The sequence below is a fragment of the Embiotoca jacksoni genome, unplaced genomic scaffold (assembly GCF_022577435.1).
Source record: "Embiotoca jacksoni isolate LCO1_2020_lvr unplaced genomic scaffold, fEmbJac1.0.p SCAF_1, whole genome shotgun sequence".
Classification (NCBI taxonomy): domain Eukaryota; kingdom Metazoa; phylum Chordata; class Actinopteri; family Embiotocidae; genus Embiotoca; species Embiotoca jacksoni.
In genome coordinates this window covers 17131269-17147899 of record NW_027185229.1, presented here as the reverse complement: position 1 = coordinate 17147899, position 16631 = coordinate 17131269, and the positions used below count along the sequence as shown (strand labels likewise).

General features: G+C 37.6%; 1 protein-coding gene across 1 annotated transcript; it reads left to right on the top strand.

The window, feature by feature from the left end:
* The first annotated feature begins 5832 nt into the window (after positions 1-5832).
* LOC138199726 (solute carrier family 2, facilitated glucose transporter member 11-like) lies at positions 5833-15474 on the top strand. Its single transcript, XM_069151880.1, has 12 exons — positions 5833-5856; positions 6324-6422; positions 7537-7697; positions 8197-8321; positions 8518-8647; positions 8752-8900; positions 9502-9689; positions 10300-10410; positions 11657-11758; positions 12304-12379; positions 12955-13082; positions 15256-15474. Exons 1-12 carry the CDS (start codon positions 5833-5835, stop codon positions 15472-15474), a joined length of 1512 nt encoding a protein of 503 aa, XP_069007981.1.
* The last annotated feature ends 1157 nt before the right edge of the window (positions 15475-16631 follow it).

Genomic DNA, 16631 nt, shown 5'->3' with positions numbered 1-16631 from the left:
TCCCACTGGTCCTGGATGTTCGGGCGTTTAACTTCACAGTGTTCAATTGAGGAAACTCGTGTAATCCTGTCAGAGCTGACCAATTAGAGAATGAGAGGGAGGGGGAGGTATCATCTCATTGTGACCTCAGCATAACACTTTTTGTTGTTGTTGTTTTATTTTTTTTTTATTTATGCACTGCAGCACAAATATAGGCAAGGCAAGTTTATTTGTACAGCGCATTTCAACATTAAGGCAATTCAAAGTGTTTCACATAAAACCATTAAACCATAAGGCAAAAGAGAAGTACATTTAAAAACAATTAAGAACAGTGATTAAAACATTTAGCAAGCTAAAAAAAAAAATAGGATAAAAGTTACAGTGCAGTTCAAGACATCCTCAAATCTGATTCAGTGAAATGCAGCAGCAAACAGAAAAGTCTCCTGTCTTGATTTAAAGGAGCTGAGGGTTGCAGCAGACTTGCAGCTTTCTGGGGGTTTGTTCCAGATATGTGGAGCATAAAAACTGAACACTGCTTCTCCATGTTTAGTTCTGACTCTGGGAACAGAAAGGAGACCAGTCCCAGATGACCTGAGAGGTCTGGAGGGTTCATAAGGTCGCAGCAGATCAGAAATGTATTTTGGTCCTAAACCATGCAGTTCTTTACCAACCAACAGCTGGATTTTAAAGTTGATTCTTTGTTCGACAGGAAGCCAGTGTAAAGACCTCAGAACTGGAGTGATGTGATCCACTTTGTTGGTCTTAGTGAGGATTCGAGAATGCTGCAGCTCCCTGATTGACTTTTTACAGAGACCTGTAAGCGCACCGTTACAGTAGTCGAGTCTACTGAAGATAAATGCATGGACAAGTTTCTACAAATCCTGTTAACCATTCAGTTTTAGTATGATTTAATTTATTCTGAAAGTGAGAGCGGTAGAGATTTCCTACTCTAGTTTTATTTGTAGGACATTCTGCAGCATACGGAATTATTGAAGCATTAAGAGTTGAAGTACCACTCTGTGAGAATTAAATTTGTTTAGATTTTTCTTATTTGGTGTCCAAGCAGCATAGCTGCACGGAACTCTCTTCTTTCTTCTTCTTCTTCTTCTTCTTCTTGCTATTATTATTTTTCTCCACTAAAAGTGATCGGGCAGCAATAACTGTAAATTCAAACCTTACCAAATTTAGTAGCTACGTTGCAAATTGCCCCCACTACGAAAGCACAAAAAAATCAAACACACTGACCTCAAATCGGCGCTATTACGATACGTTTTAAGTTTTTGTGATTATCTCAAAAACCGCTTGGGCTAAATCAAAACTTTGCTCACTATTGTAATCTCTGAATGTAACTGCAACTTTGCTTCGATGGTCTTCTGTTTTAAAAATTTCAACTTTTGTGACTTTTTTCAATTTTCTGTAAAACCTACCTGCTAACCTGCCAAGTCGTCCTAGACCGTTGGGCCAATCGTTTTTGTTAAAATATGCTAAATTAATAAACATCTATAACTCCACAAATATCCATTCAAATGCTACCAAAATTGACACAGACATTCTTTGGATAGTAGATATCAAATGTGTTCAAAGGGGTTCTGTTTGGTCAAACGGGAAGTCCACAGTGATATTCAATATCTTCCTGTAATTTGTATTCTATGCACATTATTTTGTATTTCCCTAAACTCCATCCACCCGTTATCTTTGGCCAATTTAGAATCAAAGGTCCCTGCCATAGTTGAGGTTTATACCAAGCCCCAGGCAGGACTCGAACCCTGCTTTGAGGTGACAAAGCTAACCACCAATTGGCCTGGACCCCAATCATTGCCCCTTGAAGCTACAGTATGTTCACGATTCTAAATTTCTAGCTATTTCATATTCCAAACTTCAATAAATTACAATAAATTACCGTTATCGCCGACAGAGCTGAATTTTTTTTCAAGACATCCTCTGCATTGTGACAAAACCATGGCTCACTGCAACCTATGGTCAATTCAGAAATCGGTCACTCTATTTTTTAAAATATGCCAAATCAATTAACATCTATAACTCCACAAGTCTTTATTCAAATGCTACCAAAATTGACACAGATATTCTTTGGATACTAGATATCCCATGCTTTCAAAGGGGTTCAGTTTGGTCAAACAGTGAGTCCATAGTGATATTCAATATCTCCCTGTAATTTTTTGACTGTATGCACAACAGTTTGTGTTCCCCAAACATTCAATTAAACTTTACCAAAACATTTGACAATACACCTGACATCTTCGGAATGATATGATTTTTTTTTTTCAGAACTTTATCACCAAACAACCCCTTTTTTGCACATTTAATGTCACCTGAGTTACTAGATGGTTGTGCATCATCCCGAGGATCCGAAGGTTCATGGATCAAATCCGCTCTTGGACAACTCGTCAACAACGTTGCGATGTGAGCACGTGGTTTACTTTCATGTGCTTCTTGACTTCTACTTGCGACTTGCTTGGATCCTGATCCTGATTCTTGTCGCTTGCGGCTATATTATTTTGCTTTTATTTGGTCAATGATTTACAGGCTGTAAAGTCCTTCGAGTCAAAGCCTAAACTTTAAGCCACATAATTAATAATTACTTGATTTATTCTCCTGAAAAATCTTAGCTTATTTACATCACTGGGTTTAAAAAAAAAAAAAAAAAAAAAAAGTTTTCATTAAATTTTTTCTTTTCTTTTCTTTTCTTTTTTCTTTTCTTTTCTTTTCCTTTCTATTAGCCATGGGCTTTACTGTAGCTCTGTGGGCCCGTCTGTTCATTCATCTGTCCACCAGTTTGGTGCAGACAAAAATATCTTTTCAACTACTGGCCACATTCCCATGAAATATGTGATGGATATTTAAAAACTCCAATTTCTAATGTTTTCAGTGACCTGCTGCCCTTTTGTGAATATGACCAACATGCATTTCATCAGGTTCAAGAAAGCTGAGATAGCTTTCTAGGAAAATACTGTTTTGGCCCCTCTGACAGATTTATTTTTACATACTGTATGACATCATTAGATTGTTAAGCATCAGTGTATAGGCAGCATGTTAATTTTGTAGCTGCTGCAGGTGGCGCTAGTTTGAACTACTTAATTTCCAGTTTTGTACACAGAGACAGCAGATACATCTGAGGGGTCATCAGGTGATTACTGGGAGAGGAAAGAAGAAAAAACAAAGTTCAATTCTGTTTTCAGCTTTTGGGCTTAATTCATTTCTGGTAAGATATTGGTTCATTTAAATATCTATTGAAATGAAACCATGTGAGAAGTTTAGAGGAAGATGTCACTATTTGATGGAGCTGTTAACAATTCATAGACATTTGAAATGTGACCCTGACTACGCACCGCTCTTATTTTATGCTGATCATTTGGTGAAATTGTATTGCAGTTGCTTCAAATTGACCCTGAAGATTCAGCCTCAAGGTAGTGTTGATTAAATAAGTCGAAAGGCAGAACCAAAACAATGTAAACAGACAGACAAACTAAAACAAAGCTAGAGGTAATGAGTGCCAGCCTTAACAACTGCTCTGCTTGAGCGTGTGTGTTTGGTTAACTGAATCTTTAGCAGTTGATTCTCTTTTGTGCTCCTCACAGTTTATTCAAACTTTTGTCAATGAGACAGTCCTGGAGCGCTGGGACGTCCAGTTGGAGGACTACCAGGTGACGCTGGTCTGGACAATCATTGTCTCCATCTTCTCGTTGGGGGGGGTTTGCCGGTGCGCTCATTGCAGGACCCTTGACCATACGCTTTGGGAGGTAATACAAGATGCTGCTTGTATGTAAATGTGTGAATGCACGAGTGCAGAAGGTTACAAATTGTGATTTTCATTGCAACCTGGGGAGAGTGAATGATCAACCCGTTGGGTGTCCGTGTGTGACTTAATTAAGAGATTGTTCATTTACTTTCCTTGATCGTATGTACATGCCCATGACCCTATAGGTTATCTTTTTTTGTGTGTATTATTCATGCTTCCATAGTTTATCTTTATTGTAATAGAAGATAAGGCTGGTGGTATTAATTTTTTTCTGATTGTCAACAAATCCCACTAAAAACCAAATGTCCAACAATGTTCATTTTAATACTTTTACTTACTTACTTCCACCATGTATCTGTCTGTCACACTCAGCTCAAGCACACTGGTTATAGGTGTAGTAGACATACATAAAACAAATATTATTTATCCGTTTTGTCCATTTTGATTTACACTCCAATTCAATTCTGTTTTCAGCTTTTGGACTTAATTCATTTCTGGTAAGATATTGGTTCATTTAAATATTTATTGAAATGAAACCATGTCAGAAGTTTAGAGGAAGATGTCACTATTTGATGGAGCTGTTAACAATTCATAGACATTTGAAATGTAACCCTGACTACACACGTCAGAAGACAAACAGGTTGAAATCCGCTGGTTTAATCTTTAACGATGTGTAGTATTTCAAAAGCTTGTTATATTATCCATTGTGTCAAATATTCATCTTAAGTAAATAAAGCAGTTAAATAAATGTAAGGGAGAAGAAAGTAACATTTTTCCCTCTGATATTTAGGGGAGTGGAAGTAGAATAGAATACAAATTCTCAAGTCAAGTATAAGTACCTAACAATTGTACTTACTTGAGTAACTGTTGTTACTTCCCATCACTGCCATTTATGCATGAACTGCCCTTTGCATGAGCTGCAGCTGAGTAGCTTGTTTTGTAGGCAACAATGAAATCCTAGAAAGATCAGCAGCAATATTTCAAAGCAGCTCCATCTGCTGGACATAAACAGTTAGTTTGTAAAGAACATGTGAAAATGTATAATTATATTTAAATGTCATTTGGAAAAGGTAATAGATATTATACAAAATTAACAGGATAGCAGTGTTATAACTTTATTAAAACTTTCTGTAAAACCCAATGTAAAGCCGTCATAATGTGGAGCTGCAGGCTTTATTGACCAGGAAACGCCAGCAAGCAAAATTCTACAGCTTCACTGCATCTCAGTGGGCGTAGTAATTTGACTTCTTGCAAATTTGCTTCGGATTTTTCACAATAAAAGTACAATATCAACAAAGGTAGTTGTGAATTACTATCAAACCTTTTTTTTTTTTTGTCCTCCTGTCTTGCAGAGTTTAATCAAATCATTACAAACTGACACAGAAACCTTCAGGCCAGATCCCCGATTACACATGCCAGTGCAACCTGAAATATGTGCACAAAAGCCTATTTCCTGGAGCTTCACCCAGTTTAGTAATATTTCTATGTTGCTTTTGCTTGGGCCTATTTATTTATTTGTTAAAACTTGGGACTTGAACTTTAAAACTTCGACTGAATACAACCAAAAACACAATGAATGAAGGCATACACTGGCTTAGAGAGCATTACTTTCACACGAAATGAAATTGCAGACACCTATTTACTTATTAAGAGAAAGCCCATGTGCCAGCATCCCCCTCCTTGTACCTGAACGTGATTCCGCTGTGGTTGACGGAAACATCACCAGGCTCGCTGCGTATGTGTTGTTGTTCTTTAATTACTCACCGACTCTGTGACAGTCTCTTGTCACACTCTTCACCGGCACACGGTTACGCACCTGACGGCACACATTTGTCAATCATTATTGTGATATTTGAAGAGTCCGAGCAAGACATCACCTTAGTATTTGGTCTGTGCGTCAAACCGGCTGATTGCGTAACTGCAGCCAATCATAAAAGGCCTAACGCCGCCACACGCACGCTGCATGCGCGTGCTCGGGCTCGTGCTCGATGGAATAGGTATTTGAGGTGGGCTAAACTCTGGGTTTCTATCGGACTCCAACAAGTTTTTTTTTTTGTTTTTTTTTGGTACCTTTTTACCACCACCTTCGATTAACAATGTCGCATTCTGGTGCACAGAAGGTAAATGAGAAAATGATGCCTATCAGTAATTCATGTGTTTTGAAGTTTTCCGATTCCCTTGTTTGATTTATAAACTCAGGTATTACGCAGAACATTCTTGCAGAAAAGCTACCCTACTTTGTGACTGTGTTGTTCCTGTAAGTTGCAGCGTCATTAGAATGGCTTTTGTGTTTTTAATGCGAATTTGCATGACATGCGCTGGTACTCTCAGACGAAGTAACAACAAAACTATCTGATCCTGCAATTTCCAATTACAAAATATACAGAATATTTTGTCAGTGTCACATTCTCATATTGTCATATGTTGTATGTGTTAGCCTGATAATATGTCTCCACTTGAAAATCTATCTATCTATCTATCTATCTATCTATCTATCTATCTATCTATCTATCTGTCTGTCTGTCTGTCTGTCTGTCTGTGTACTTGTATTTTATTATATTACATTGTATTGTATTTGTATTAACAGAGCAGTCCTCTGATATTGGTGCTGATGGTTGCTTCTGCAGCCATTGGAGGAACTCTTCAGTATGGCTACAACCTCGCCATAATGAATGCTCCCACAACTGTAAGTTTGTGTGTGTGTGTGTGTGTGTGTGTGTGTGTGTGTGTGTGTGTGTGTGTGTGTGTGTGTGTCTGCGCAGATATTTCCCACTGACTGCTTGTTGCACAGCCCAATATACATGTGTTTGTATAATATTTACACTTCTTAAAACCTATCTTTTTTCTAAATGATAATTTTACTAATATCTTTGTCGTACTTTGATCTCCAATGGAATTTATATTTGTTAGGTACTTTATTATTTATTTTTGGACTTTATCTACTCTGTAGTTTTAGTGACGTGTTTCTATTTATTTTATTGTGTTGAATTGTTTTATCTGAATTTTCCTATGTAAAGCCCTTTTTAGAAGTGTACATTATTATTGTTGTTATTATTATTATTATTATTATTATGCAGGTGTATGTGCAGTATTTACATTACATTACATTTAATTTAGCTGACACTTTTATCCAAAGCGACTTACAATAAGTGCATTTGTACAATAAGTGTAAAATACATATTTGAAAGATAAGGGTCAAGGGTGAGGTTTCAAAAAGATTTAAGTAACATATACTGTCGTTGACGTAGCCTATATTAACATTGGCAGGGTGGTAAATTGACTATAGGTGTGTATTGTGTCGACCAACATATCTGTCATTTCACATTTGAGGCACAATGTAATGGCAAGTAAGAATTATCTTACCTGTGTCTGGGATTATCATTCTAGCTAAGAACAATAAACATGAGATAAACATCCCATGTTCATTGTGCTATAGAATTTTGGTAGCAGGATTTGTTTTTTTCTGAGGCAGAGCCGCTGCGCTGTTAAATAAAGAACCCAAACTTAGATCGACAGCAAACAATTGCTAATAACTTAGCAATAGATGCAAATATTTTGCATCTATGCTGATCATTTGGTGAAATTGTATTGCAGTTGCTTCAAATTGACCCTGAAGATTCAGCCTCAAGGCAGTGTTGATTAAATAAGTCGAAAGGCAGAACCAAAACAATGTAAACAGACAGACAAACTAAAACAAAGCTAGAGGTAATGAGTGCCAGCCTTAACAACTGCTCTGCTTGAGCGTGTGTGTTTGGTTAACTGAATCTTTAGCAGTTGATTCTCTTTTGTGCTCCTCACAGTTTATTCAAACTTTTGTCAATGAGACAGTCCTGGAGCGCTGGGACGTCCAGTTGGAGGACTACCAGGTGACGCTGGTCTGGACAATCATTGTCTCCATCTTCTCGTTGGGGGGGTTTGCCGGTGCTCTCATTGCAGGACCCTTGACCATACGTTTTGGGAGGTAATACAAGATGCTGCTTGTATGTAAATGTGTGAATGCACGAGTGCAGAAGGTTACAAATTGTGATTTTCATTGCAACCTGGGGAGAGTGAATGATCAACCCGTTGGGTGTCCGTGTGTGACTTAATTAAGAGATTGTTCATTTACTTTCCTTGATCGTATGTACATGCCCACGACCCTATAGGTTATCTTTTTGTGTGTGTATTATTCATGCTTCCATAGTTTATCTTTATTGTAATAGAAGATAAGGCTGGTGGTATTAATTTTTTTCTGATTGTCAACAAATCCCACTAAAAACCAAATGTCCAACAATGTTCATTTTAATACTTTTACTTACTTACTTCCACCATGTATCTGTCTGTCACACAGCTCAAGCACACTGGTTATAGGTGTAGTAGACATACATAAAACAAATATTATTTATCCGTTTTGTCCATTTTGATTTACACTCCAATTAATAATTCAATCACTAAATTTCATTCTCCTTTCCCTTCCCTAGGAAGAAATGTCTTTTGTTGAACAACATTTTCCTCATGAGTGGTGCACTCCTGGCACTGACAAGTAGAGCTGCTAAGTCATTTGAAATGATCCTTCTTTCACGTGTCCTGGTTGGAATAAACTCTGGTATGTCAGTAAATATATTAATTCATTTCACTGCTTGATTCTCCTCTGGTATTATACTGTCTATCCATCAAGCCTACAACAGACTGAAGGGGTAACTAAACTAAACTTGTGATAATACGAAGCCATGGAAGCAGAAGATGTCAATAGTAATAATACTTCAACACAAACTTACAGGAACCTGATGTTTCTTTTGCAGGAATCAGCATGAATGTGCAACCCATGTATTTTGGAGAAAGTGCACCAAAGCACTTAAGAGGGGCTGTTTCCTTGTCATCAGCTGTTTTCACATCATTTGGTGTTGTGTTAGGACAGGTGGTCGGACTCAGGTACGGTGGCTTATATTTGACAAAATAAGCGAAACTTTTGATGAGAAAATGTTTTATACATTTAAAAGATATTCACAGTAACACTCTTTATTATCTATTTAAAGAGAGATTTTGGGCAGTGAGCCGTATTGGCACTACCTTCTTGCCAGTAATGCCATTCCTGGCCTCATTCAGCTCCTGACCCTGCCGTGGTTCCCAGAGAGTCCCAGATACCTGCTCATTGACAGGGGGGACAAGGAGGCCTGTGTTAATGGTGGGAACTGTAGTATGCCAATCATAGGTGGAAAGTCATCAAAGACCTGCAATTTTAATGTAACTGTACATTACTTGAGATTTTAATACTTAATACTTCTGCTCCACCAGATTTCAAAGGTAATATTGGAGAGAAAAGTCAAAAAGTTTTAAGAAAGATTTGTAGAACTATTCTTAATTATCTCATACCTTCAGATTTATTTGGACATTTTTAAGGGAAGCCTTCCCCACTGGACTACAACATTATACTATATATACAGTAAACTACATTATTAAGCTGCAAGAGTAAAATGTTAGATAGGTATTGATGCATCACTACTGTAATGTAGGACAATATAGCAGTCAAAGAGGCAATTTTACTTTCGTTTTTGATTTTGCTGAAAACTATCTTTCTGTACTTTTAGGGATTTTGAAGGTAGGACTTTTACTTGTGATGTAAAAGTATTTTTACGCGTTGGTACTTTTAATCTTAGTACTTTGCCCTCCACTACTGTCAACTCATCACATTAAACCACATGATGTATTTGTTATATAAGAAACATATTTTTAAAAATGAGCTAACGCTGAGGCATTAATCATGTTGGCCTTTTTCTCCTGGTCAGCTCTGAGACGTCTGCGAGGCTGTGAGGTCCAGAGCAGCGAGCTCGATGAAATCCTGCAGGAACAGGCTGAAACCAAAGGCTTGAAGCCAAGTCGACCCTGGGAGCTTTTCACTGATCGCTCTGTGCGCTGGCAGCTCATCTCTGTCATGATCATCAGCAGTGCCATGCAGCTCTGTGGTAATGACTCGGTAAGAAGAACTGCCACGCTCCCGGATAAAAATGGCGTCACTGACGTGATCTGAAAGAAAGTCAGTGTATGTGTCGTCCCTCTGATGGCTGGTTGTAAAAGATTGCTATGTGACCCATGAGCACAACTGTAACTGATCCTGAGGTAGAGAAACAGACTCAGATGTTCTTTTGGCTGCAGTTCCCTGCTCGGCTGGAAGATTAATTAGAAATTTGAGAGGATCCATCAGCAGTGTCATGTCACGTTAATAATGTATGCTGGTGATGAAGCATCATCCCTTTCTGTACTGCTAACTGCATGAGCATTAATATGTGAACACCGCTTCTTGTTTTGAGTTGAGCTATGAACTACGGGGCATTGTAATTTTTGTAATTCTTATTTGCCCTGTAAATGAAAACATTAATAACTTGTTTCAACTAATTTTCAGAGCTACAAGATGCCCTCTCACCAGAAAAGGGTTTTAAGCACATGCTTGGTAGTTTTATAGAGGAGACTTAGCATTAACACAATCACTCAATGTACAAATATTTGGTAAATCAGCTTATCAGCTGTAAAACATTTGGAAGAAGCGATGAGGTTCTGCTGTACTCACACATCTTATGTTCTTGCAGATTTACTTCTATGCATCATATGTGTTTAAAGAGGCTGGAATATCGAATGAGAAAATCCAGTATATCACAATTGGCACTGGGACATGTGAATTCACAGCCTGTATAATGTGTGTAAGTATCTGTCATTAAAGCACACAGTTACAGTATGTAACTAGCTAGAGGCAGAGAGAAACTGTTGTTTGCATTATTTTTTTTAAGCTTTAATGCTGACTAAGGACTAGAAACAGCCCCAGCTGCTGCACATAGAGTAGGTTTTAGATTTGATTTCACTGTTGGGAACACATACATATGGCAACAATTTACAGCAGGATGCACAACCTGCTGTATAGCTACTCCGCCTTTCTGTGCGGAGTTTGCATGTTCTCCCTGTGCTTGCGTGGGTTCTCTCCGGGTTCTCCGGCTTCCTCCCATCATCCAAAAACATGCACCTCAGGTCAGGTTACCTGGCGCCGCGCTAGTGGCAGCCTGCTGCAGCAGCTCCCCCCTGAGAGCCCCCCCTGCTGTAGTGAAGAAATTTCCCCTCGGGGATTAATAAAGTGTATAAAATCAAAAAATAAAAAATAAAAATAATGTAATCAAAAGGAACAAACTTGGAATTAACTGCTAAATAGTAAATATAAACCGGTATCTCTATTTGAATGGAATATATACAGTAGTCAAAAAAGTCAAAAAATGTAAGTTAAAGGAATAGTTCAATATTTTAGGAAATACAGTGATTTCTCAATCTTGACAAGATTTGCAGAGAGGAGTTGATCTACATAACCCACATGCAAACTGTTGTTTTTTTAAGTTTTTTTTTTTGTATGGATACAACAAATAAGATGTTAGTTACTTTGGTAAACTTTAGACATGCTGGTAGGCTGATCTTGTTGCCCTCAGAGGAGGCATGCTAGCTGTTTACACATGTTTCCATCTTTTTGAGGAGCTAAGCTAACCACCAGCTCGCTCTAGCTACAGATAGAGTCATGTGACTGCTTTATCTAAAGCAGATACGATTATTCACTGAAATGTTAATAAATGTGTGATTATTAGCTCCCTGATGCAAAATTGCACAAAGCTACTAACTAATGTGCACGTGCATCATTATTTGTTGTATTCCCATCAAGTGAAGTAGTTTGAATAGAAATATGAATTTCATAAAAGACACAAGCCAGAGATAGGTTGAGTTTCAAACATAGGTTTTGTCATATTTTGAGCATGTTTACTCAATATTAATATCAGACATTCATTCATTAACAGTATCCTGATTTGTTTCCTGTTCAGTGGTTACTGCTACTAGATGTATTGAGCTAAAGTCTTAGATGTAATTCGTCATAACAAGAACAGAGACTGAAACATATTTCAATTTTTTTTTCAGAACCTGATGATTGAACGGAAAGGTCGGAGGTTCATGCTGATGGGAGGCTTTATCCTCATGACCGTCTGGGCTATTGTCTTTACAATCGCTCTGTCACTTGAGGTAACCAAATCACTTCACCGATTTATTGTAACTTTTTAATGAAAATTATGGACTTTAGATTGTGTAAATGATCTATAACAGTTCATTTTTGCGATAGTTACTGCTTATTTATTGAATAACAGTGTGGTTGGCGTCGAGGATCTGCTGCTTTGTGAATGTAAAATTATTCCCTGGGTTTAACCAGATTGACTAATGGTGAGAGAAAAAAAAAAAAAAAAAAAAACATATTGGCACGTTTTATCAATCATTTGTTATGTGCTGAATGAAGGATTGTGAAAAGTGTAAGAATCAAATGATAAACTAAGACACTGCAGTGTGACAGTCAGACCACTAGGAGGCATTGTGAGTCAAGATTCAGGCAAGAGTTCATATCTGTTTTGTGTGGGGGAAAATTACTTCCAGGAGATAGAGGGTGGCTTGTTTGGGATTTGGAAATTTCCCATCTATGCCAATTAATTTCCCCTATGGTTTAAGTGTCAGACTGCTTCATCTAATCTCTTGACTGAGTAGCTTATTACGGTACTTCCCTCCTCTTTTACAAACAGCACCTTATATCCTGGATGCCGTACCTGAGCATGACATGCATCTTCACCTACATTCTCAGCTTTGGCATGGGACCAGGTCAGACTCTAAAACTGTCTTGAGATACAACTATCAAACGTGCATATTAAAATAAAACATGGTTGATTTATTCTGATTTACTCATATTTTTGGAACTAATGGAAATATTCACAACTGTTTCATTTTTCACTAGATCTTACTAATTACCAATGGCACAGTAAAATATTTAAATGCTACAAAACTTGCATGTTAAGTCATTTATCATCGAAATTAGCTTTAAACACAACTATTAACATAAATTTTTAAAAAAAATCAAAACTGTTTCTGCATTTCAAAGTAAAATCTCAGAGCTGTAAGAAACCATGAGGGTTTTCTTTTCTTTATGTATCTTTAATACTGAAGCGAGGTGACTGTCCATTGTGATATTTTTCATGCTAATTATCAATAATAATCACCGCATTAATACGTGATGAAGCTAGTTTTTATTATTGTATTATGTGATTTACTGCAGTTACATCTGAACATACATTCATTTTGGTGAAACCCAAACCAATTAAGCGTGAAGTGTGAAGCAATATTTCTAAAGATGTGATAGTGACATTAACTTTGCTCAATATGGTTTATCTTTTTCTCAGCTGGAGTGACCGGCATTCTCCCCACAGAGTTATTCAATCAGACCGCTCGGCCGGCCGCCTACATGATTGCTGGCTCCATGATGTGGCTCAATCTGTTCATCATTGGAATGATCTTTCCATTTCTAGTGGTCAGTCTGTCGCAGCCTCTGTCTCTACATCCAACCATTAACACGACACGATAGGGTGTTTTATTTTAAAATTGTGCCAACAATTTAAAACAAAGCATACACACATACCTGCAGCATTATTATGAAGACAATACAAACTTAAAACATACTGGTTTATGCTTGGTATTCTGGCTTGGGGCTACAGTCGCATGTTCTTCCCCTCTGTAGCCCCTGTCTCCATCTCCTAACCTGAAGGCAAAAATGAAGAAAAAAAAAAAACATCTTAAAAGCTTTGCACCAAGTTTGAGCTTCTTTCTCCCTGCTGCACAGTTTTGAGGGAAAAGAAAATCAAGAGTCCAAGGTAATATGGTTACACAGGGTGAGGTTCCAAATGAACAACACAGGAGGTGAAAGGCTTAAAAACTTTACTTTAAAAACTAGTTCAAACCCACAGGCAGCTGAGCCCTGTTACACAAACAGGCAACCAAAACATAGGGAGCTCGCTGATATGGTGTCCAAAAAGTCTCGGTCAAAGAACACAAAAGTATAGTATAGAATATAGTATATAGTATATAGTATATATCACAGTATAGAAAAAACTGTGAATGTAGAAACTTGCACTTAAAGAGGAATAATTAACTGGAAATCATCCTCAAGAATAGAAACCATGAAAAAAACACTGGAATAAGGATGTAGGCACAAAGGATGAACTGACTCTAATGAGAGGGAAACACACCTGTAGACTGAATACATTAGGAAGACGAGGACAACGAGGGACAGATAAAACTTATCCCAGGCAAACTATCACATAAGTGGGAAATACACAAGGGCAACAATCAAACTTAACCAATCCTGTGTTCGAATTGTTTCATTATATAGCGGAAAAGATCCCTTTAAATTAGTCACTCATCCATTTCATATTCCACTCTATAGTTGACAAGTGGAGAAGAGACAGGGGGTGAGTGATTACAAAGTAAAACAGGTAACTCAACAAAGAAAAAGGTAGAAGCGCGACACACAGTGGTGAGAAAAAGAAGACAAATAAGACTATAGCACATGGCTGTATTAGAATTATAAAGCATTTGTGCTCTAATGTTGTATTTTATAGGAAGTTAATCCTTGTCTAAGCACGGGTAGTGGTGAAGTGAAGCCAGCAGGTCCCTGAAGGTCCTGGTGTTGAAGGGGGGCGGTGGGTTGCACACTGGAAGACAGAGAATTGCAGCAAATTTAAATGGCATTCATGTATTGATTGGCTTGCAGATACACAGATCGTCGGTCCGTGATGTCAGGGCTGTGAATGTAGGCTCTACAATAATAACAGTGGAAGTGACAGAGAAGATGGCAAAGGGGAGAAATAGCAGATATTCAGGCACAGTCATGATTAGTACCAGTCAGCTTGTGAAAACAGTTGTATAATGCCTGCTGTTGCTCTGGAGGGAACTTTGTCATGTAGGTTGTGGATGCTAGAGGGGCCATTGAATTGCATTAAGGGAAATATAGGAGTGTTTTTGGAGTTTGGCCCACACTAAAAGTTAAAGACCTTGGTCAATGAGGATTCATCATAGATTGTTTTTGTGCCACTTCTAAGTCCCCGAAGTTTATTTAAGCGTAATGCTATATTGTTGCAGTACCCCTTCATAAGTTATTTTCAGTATTAAGAAACCCTTAAAAACTATAGTTTACAAAGTTAAAATTTTAAATTAATAGAATATCACTTTAATGATTCAGTGTAAAAGCCATCCAAACATCAAAGCAGGCCATGCAATCAAGGAAATATATGGTTACAAAAGACCACTTAAGATACTTTAAGATACATATAACCATAAGTACAGTAATATACCTTCAATATAAAATCCTTCATTGTCACGAAGCAAGTATATCCACTCAGTTTTCTGCTGATTACATTTCATCCAAAGTATCTTATAGCACCTCCCAGAGTTTAGAGCCTGACACTGAAGGAATGAGGGATGAAGGCTGTCTGTTGGGACGCTACTCGGTGCTGTTCCTTTTTCTGAGATATAGAACATGAAATGAATGCTTTGCTTTGTTTCCAACATATAGAACCTTTTCTTAAAATTGTTAAGGGAACATACTGAACTTTGCACTCAATAATAATAATGACAATCAGACATTAGCTACCTGTGTAATGCCTTACATCTTGTCTTGACAGCTTCTTGTTGCCTTCTCTTCACAGAGCGAGTTAAGTCAGTACTGCTTTGTGCCTTTCGGAGCAGTCTGCCTGCTGTCTGCGCTGTATGTTGGCCTGTTTCTGCCCGAGACCAAAGGAAAGTCTCTGTCAGTCATCACAAGTGAATTCCACAAGCTCAACTTTAAAGGCCAAGACAAAACTTTTGAGCCGCACACTCAAGCTCAGTATAAGCTGGGTGAGGTGTGTCTTTCCACGGCCTTGTAGACAGACTTTTTCTCCTGAAACACACGGTCACATCCACAGCGAGCCTCACTTTGATGTGATCTGCTTCAGTGCAGTCTGAGGGGAACTCTGATATAACTGAAAGTCACATCGATCTGACTCCTCTCTCTGGAGTGTTTTCTATTCAGAGAATGGTCACTTAAATGCTTTATCTTTTTTTTTTTTTTTACACTATGTTCTGCTGCTCCGTGTCACTGTTTGATATGAGACAAAAATCATTAAATCTGCTCTTCATATATTAATCTAACTCTGTGGCAGAGGGGATGTGTTTTATGTTACCAGGCACAGATGAACACTTATTTACCATTGCCTAAAGTCACCATTGCCTAAAACAAATTTCACATACATTTATAAATAACTTTCTTTGTAAGAAGCAACCATTTCAGCCTAGCAAACAAAAAGCAGCGAATTTGGGGACCTTTTTTTAAACTTTTTTTTCCCTATCTGATGGGTCAAAAAAAACTTTTTTTTAATCCATTGTGGCAGCAATGTTAAAAATATATCTCCTCTCAACTCAAGCACATAAACTATTTCTTGCCTTATTGTCTCATTTGGGAGGTCAAAGGTCAGAGTAAGCTGTACATCAGGCCTTTCTACAGGGTGCTTTACTTTCTACCATGTAGCACATGGTGGAACGTATCAATGAGAGTGTATTTAGGTAGAAACAATTAGCACCTTATTACATATAAACTGTACAACCGCATCAGCGTGTGCACCTTATTCATAGATGATGGTAAGCATGAACACTTTTAGTAAAGACTGAAATTAGTGATCTGCTGTTTTTACATGAGTGGAATATGTGTAATTGTTTATGTTGAAAATGTATGTCATTGTTTTTGTTTTAATGAATAAATAAAGAATTACAATGTTTTTTATATTCAGTTTACCATGAAAGGTCTGCATATGATCCAATACAGGCAAAATACAATAAAAGAATGACAACACACACAGTAGTGTAATGGAAAACTAAATTTGCCGGATTGTAGTACAAATAGTATAAGATGGACTTTAGCATTATTTTTGTTTTTTTAAACACTGTTGAACTGCTATGCATTGACTCAAGTCATCATGCCAGTTGTAATGTCTTTCCATTCATAGTTTCAATGTTTTATTGTGTTTTTGGATTGTCTGTACGTATG